This window comes from Phaethon aethereus (genome assembly GCF_964289735.1).
Source record: "Phaethon aethereus genome assembly, chromosome: 10".
Taxonomy (NCBI): domain Eukaryota; kingdom Metazoa; phylum Chordata; class Aves; order Phaethontiformes; family Phaethontidae; genus Phaethon; species Phaethon aethereus.
The window spans coordinates 24792349-24798211 of record NC_138586.1 but is presented as its reverse complement, the minus strand read 5'-3'; the positions used below and the strand labels follow the sequence as shown (position 1 = coordinate 24798211).

The window sequence follows — 5863 nt, the reverse complement described above, 5'->3', positions numbered from 1 at the left end:
GTGTTTCTGGGAATAAATTAAAGAGTTTTCTCCTACAGAAGTCTCACTAGCATGGAGTATCAGTTAGTGTGAAATTAATTATACTTACCTGTGCCTTTGTGGCACTTCTCAGCAGAGAATTTAGAAAATGAACAAACTGTGGCTGCTTCTTGCCACGTCCTGCAAATTAAGTGAATATTCACATTTTAATGGCGGGAGCCTGAAGTACTGGGGAAGGCAATGACGTATCTGGACGACATCCACATCAAGAGCAGAATCCGTAAGTCTTACTCTCACCCTGTTGCTGTAAGAACTGGCAGCAATGCTCTTCCAGCCCTCAGTTTGCAACCCCTGTGCCTATGATTAGGCATTGCAATGAATATTGCTCCTGAAACTGGATTTAGGTCTGGTTCCTAAAAGGGAAGGCTGTAAGGCAAAACAAGGTGAGTGTTGCTTGGGGACTGGTGTGTGGCAATGATGCTCGTATCACCATGCTTCACCCAATCCCCATGCCCTGGTGGGCTGGACCGCAGCAAGATCCAAGCACAATCTCTCTGTCCATCCTTCCCTCCTCCTTCACCTCCCTCCCTCCACCCCCAGGGAGGCTGTCCTAGTTTGTTCTTTCTTTTTTTTCTTTCTTCACCACACCAGCTGTACTTACAACTCTTAATCTAGCTGGCCTTGCAACAAACAGCAGCCCAGGGGACACGGAGCAGGACCCAAAGTAGCATGATAGTTCAAGGCATCTCAGGGCTCATGCGACCCTTGCTAAGTGGACTGAATGCGAGCAAAATTCGCTTGATTTATCTCTGTGGGGTGACTGAGCAGCATCGCACGCCAGCTAAGCAGGGGTCAGAAGGAGGCGTCGGCTCCACACACAAGCTCCAGGATGCCCCTGGGGAGTCGAGGTGAGTAAAATGCTGAGCCCTGCCTCGCGGCGTTCGGAAGGGCCTTTTCAGGAGGGACAGGCACTTACCTCTGCCTTGCCCCACAGAAGGGAGAGGAGAGAGGCCGGTGCGAAAGGTGGCCTGCAGGAGGGGGTGGACGAGGAAGCGAAGGCTATGTGGATGCTGACGGGAGGAAGGTGGTGCAGGGAACCGCTCTGAGAGGGGCTGCTCCCTGCTTCTGGAGCTGTGGAGGCCACAGCCAGTGGCCTGGATCTGGAGACGGGAGGTGACGACGTGGCACAAGAGTCCATTGACCTCTGGGCCCCAGTTGCCAGCCTTTGAGGAATGGGGATGGTGGCCAAGGCGTGTCAGAGAGCTGGGCCGCCAGCCTGCTGTGTTCCTGCTGTGGGAAAGCTGGGATGGCCACTGGGTTGTTCTGGGAATCGCAGATTCTCTTGGGTTCCTTGTCCCTGCTGCTGTAAAGGCAGAGTAGGGAGCTGATGATGTCTGCAGCTCCAGGGAGCACAACGCCCTCGCTAGGTCACGGAAGCCGCGCTGCAAACTCTCGTGCCTTGCTGGCGTGCTGCTCTTGACAGGGAGACGGAGGAGCTGGCTGGAGCGCTCGGCCGCCCGGATGGTGGCTGTAGGTGCGAGGGGCTGTGTGAGCGCACAGCACTGGTGTCCTGCCAGGCTCCTGAGGCCAGTGACTTGTGCTGAGCTTTGCTGGGGCTGCTTGCTTGGGACAGCATGCACAGTTTGTCGTGGTGGTTGAACTCTGCGGTGGAAATTGGTCAGAAGCTTGTGTTTAGAAATGTGTCTAAACGCGTTTGGTCCCTGCCAGGGTGGAGGACTCCCAGCTGGGCATCTGCAAGGGCAGACTTCGGCCTGTGGAGGGGCCTGAGTCCCTTGGGAGACCCGTGGGAGACAGCCCTGAGGGGCAGAGGGGTCCAGGGCTGGATATTCCTCAAGAATGCAATCTTAAAGTCGCAGGAGCCAGCCATCCCCATGTGGCGAAAGGATGGGGCTGACCAGAGAGGCTGCCTGGCACAGAGCACTCATCTGTCTTTCTGCAGCAGGCTCCCTGCCAGTCTTTCCTCTCTCTGTTCCTTAGGGAAAATTCAGGAGGAGATTGCTTTTCTCTGAGCAAAATAAAGGGAATTTGTAGAACTCCTAGACCAGTGTGATCTGTATCAGACTGTAATCTGCTAGACATCAAGAAAAAGACCCAACCAACATCAGAGAAAATACAATAAACCATTTTGCTATCAGACCTTAGCGAAAAGTTATGCTGATAACCCTGCTTAATGGGATTTATGAAGACTCATTATCAATGGGTTTTCTTTCTAATTGGTTTGTTGTTTATGAAGTTACCTCTGGCAGTACTTGTAGGCATCTTGCTGTTTTGTATGGCCTTGGAAAGTATCTTTTAGGGAAAAACACTGACAGGGAGAAGAACCATCTTCTTGAAACCACCTTCACTAGTTCCCTGTGTCACAGAAAGTTTGAGACTTGTTTTTTCAAAGGTAATAATCAATTGGCATGTGTTGAACTTGCAGTGCTGAATTTGTAACATCCTGATAAGAGCTTTCCAAAGCTCTGACCCTCTGTCCTGTCACAGTAACCCCACTGTAAAGTAGTTCAGCCTAAATGAAGCAAAATCAATTTAATCAATTCTGAGTTGTTTTAGAAAATAGAAAAGAAAAGCTACAGATTTTCTTTCTGGGCTCTCCTGAAGCCTTGGGTACCCAAAGCAGGTGGCCTCCAGAGGAGACTCGAGCCTGGGACTGATTCGGGGGATATGAAGACAAATAGGCCAGTATGATCTCCCAGCGGGTCTGTGGGAGATGATTGAACTGAGCAGTGAAAATGGGGAGTAATCAGGCTGGGTTTATGCTCCCAACAGAGGCACCTATACTAAGAACACAGGCAAACAGCTTAAATTTCCCCTACAGCCAGCAAAGAGAGAAAAGCTGCTTGCTGGTTCTCTCTATGTTGTGGTCTAGGAGTGCTCAGCATCATCCCTGCTCTCGGGGGAACTGCTAGACCCAGACTTGTCCACAGTCGTGCAAGGGGTCTGCAACAATAGCATCTGTGCTTCCTTCTATCTAACTGGATACCCTGTGTGTTAGGGTATCCCATCCACCCTGTGGCTGCAACTCAGCTGTCTGATGGCTCATGTAACTGGCAGCAACAGCCAAAGCAGGGCTGTGTCCAGCAGGAATTGCAGGGAACAAAGCCCCCAGCTTTCGCAGGAGCCTGGGATTGATGTCGGCTGAAGCTCTAGGTGCCACAAAGACAACATGAATGAAGTTTTCTGTCAGTAAATATGTGTGCAGCTTTTGGGATTGTTGGATCCAGCACACTCTGCTTGCAAGCAGCCAGCTTGCATTATTCTGTTGAAGAATGCACTGAGTTGTAGTATTAAGTGAAGTCCTATGACTTTGCAGTTTCTGTTGTGTAAAAAGTTATTTCACCCATAACTGTAAAACCAGCATTGCCAGGAAACCTGACAACTTGCTATAAAAATTCAATCAATGGGTCTGATCGATCAAAATATAGAGAGAGTTGTTTTGTTTTCTTTTGACATTTGATACCTAGTCTTTAAATTGCTCATTTACAAAGAAATGTATGTGGGCGTCTCTATGAAGGAGACTGAAATGCCTTAAAGATGTTCCTTGGCTGTTTGCTTTGGGAAATAGCGTGGTCCTGCTTGGTGTGTGTGACTGCAACGTGATCTTTCCCCTCTGCACGTGGGAAACACTTCCCTCTGCAGCATGGTCTCGGTGCTAACTTCACAGGGTTTTCATAACCAGGGGACCCTGGTGTAGACTAATGGCCCAGGCATTGTTTTCTGCCGAAGCTTTCTGAAAAACAGGAAGCCAGCCTCCTCACGTGAAGGTACAGCGGCCCCTGTGTTCTGCTCCTGCTAGATGAATCAAGATGCAGCTGAAAACAAAAGAGCAGAGAAGGCAAAAGATATTGTTTCATCTATTTTCTCTGCTTCCAAATTTTGATAGAACATGGGGATTGGCTTTCCAAAGAGATAATTGTTTGGAATTTTCTGTGCCTGAAGTCTTGCTGACGAAGTCCATGTGACAACATTTTAAGAAACAGCGTCCTGAATCACGTAGAGATGTACCACAATGACTTGTCAGCAGGTAAATGGGATTAGATCTAGATGATGATTGTGACTTATGTGAAGCAGAATGAACAAGACCTGCAAACTTGAAAGAGGAGAACATTTCTTCTACCTTTTCCATTACATTTTTACAGGAATTCTTTCCTGTCTTCTGTTCAGCTGGATACATCTGCCATACTCCACCTCTGCCTCTTGTGAGTTAAGAAAGAGCAAAGGAAATTCATAGAAATTGTTTAAACTTGATCCTCATATATTTCTGTGCTTAACGTTAAAAGGAAATCAGCATAGGTCTCCACATGCTTCATTTTCATCTGCCACAGAGCAGAGAGGGTTGAGCAGACAGGCTAAGTCCTTTCAGCTGCTGGTGTTGCTATCCCAGGGACAATTCCCATTTAACCAATTCCTCCTTCCAATCTCTGTGACTTCCCAAGAGGATGCCGGGCACAGAGGAGTGCAGGCGCTACAGCACTTCCGTGGCTGGCAGACTGGCTGTAACCTGTGACTCTGGGTCTGTGAGAATTTGTATTCAGTGTATATTGCAAATACATTTCAAGAAATCAGGAGATAATGCTGGAAATTCCAGAGCTCTGAGCCACACACCCAGTTTCATGGGCCCCAGGGCTTCCAGGAGAAGTGTTACCAACCTTTATACCAAACAGCACTTTTATTGGAAGAAGCTGGATGCTTCCCACACTCAGCCTTGTGTAAGTGGGAAAAATCAGGGGATTGTGAGCTTGGCCAGTTCTCTCTGCGAAATTCACTCTATTTTCAAGGCTGTGGTTCTTTCTTCCTATGCCAGAGATGACAGCAGCAAGGCCACGGAGCAGTGCTAACACTGCTAGTGCTTGGGAGTTTATCAGAGCTGTGGGAGACAGAGATGGATCTTTCCAGATATCTGGGAGAGTGGTGCGTGTTGTCGGCCTGACGGAAGAGAAGAAGGTGGACCGAGCTTCTGCCACTGGAGAATGTTCTGAGCTTTGAGATGATGGGCACTTGGGCAGTGCCACATTGAGAGAGATTAGACAAAATACCCACTGCCTCCAGCTTGTGTCAGCACAGGAGGTGGGACCTCCTGCTTCTAAGTGACCATTTGGGTATGTATGCTAAGAAAAACCACTGTTTTCTCATGTGCTTCCCCTGGCAAATATAATACATGGTCTCTGAATATACTGTCTTGGTGAGAAATCCCCGACACCTCTTTTGAGGGTGGCAGCCTTCTCCACGCTGGTGGGGAGAGCCTGGTCTTGAGGATGTGAAGTGGGTGCTGTTTCCCTCTTATTTGTAGATGTGGTTTCTGCAAGTCAGCACTAAGAGATGCTGATGGCCTCGTTCTTAACTCTCTACCAGCTTAAATTTCGCAGGCTGTCTAAACAGCTAGCAGTTTCTCCTGAGCCAGGATCACAGCAACTCAGAGCAGGTTACGCATCACAGTTGCTCTGTAAGCCGGGGCTGAGCGTCATCACAACAAGGCTCCCTGTGATTGAATTCAGGGAAGGAGTGGGCACTTCATGAAGGAATAAGCAGCAGAAAAGGAACGGTCGTCAAGTAATCCCCTTGGGAAGGGAAGAGGGAACAAAATGTGAATGACAACAGCAATTATCGCATGAATTAGTATCTGATCATGAGCACTTTCCTTGTTATTACATCACCCCATCTAGGATTAACATCCCAGATCCAGGACTTGCAGACGCTTTGCCTGCCTACAAACAGTTCCTCTGCCAGCCAGCCCAAGCAGAGGCAGCGGGTGCAGACCATCTGCACTTGTTCATGAGCAGCTAAACTGCACTTTGAGGGAATGTGATAAAGTGGGAAACACTTTCTAGGATTACACCAGCACACATCGAGAAAAGATTCAGAT

At 48.7% G+C, this 5863-nt stretch overlaps 1 protein-coding gene across 1 annotated transcript in view; it reads left to right on the top strand.

Annotated features, from left to right (window-relative positions):
* Nucleotides 1-284: 284 nt before the first annotated feature.
* The window catches only part of LOC309408395 (uncharacterized protein), a gene marked incomplete at its 3' end in the record, with an annotated part of 6744 nt that continues 1165 nt past the window's right edge, over nt 285-5863 (top strand). The window contains exons 1-2 of the mRNA XM_082004210.1: nt 285-887; nt 1708-1811. Of these exons, the coding sequence (XP_081860336.1) occupies nt 709-887; nt 1708-1811 (283 nt within the window). The 5' untranslated portion in view covers nt 285-708. The remainder of the gene's footprint in view (nt 888-1707; nt 1812-5863) is intronic.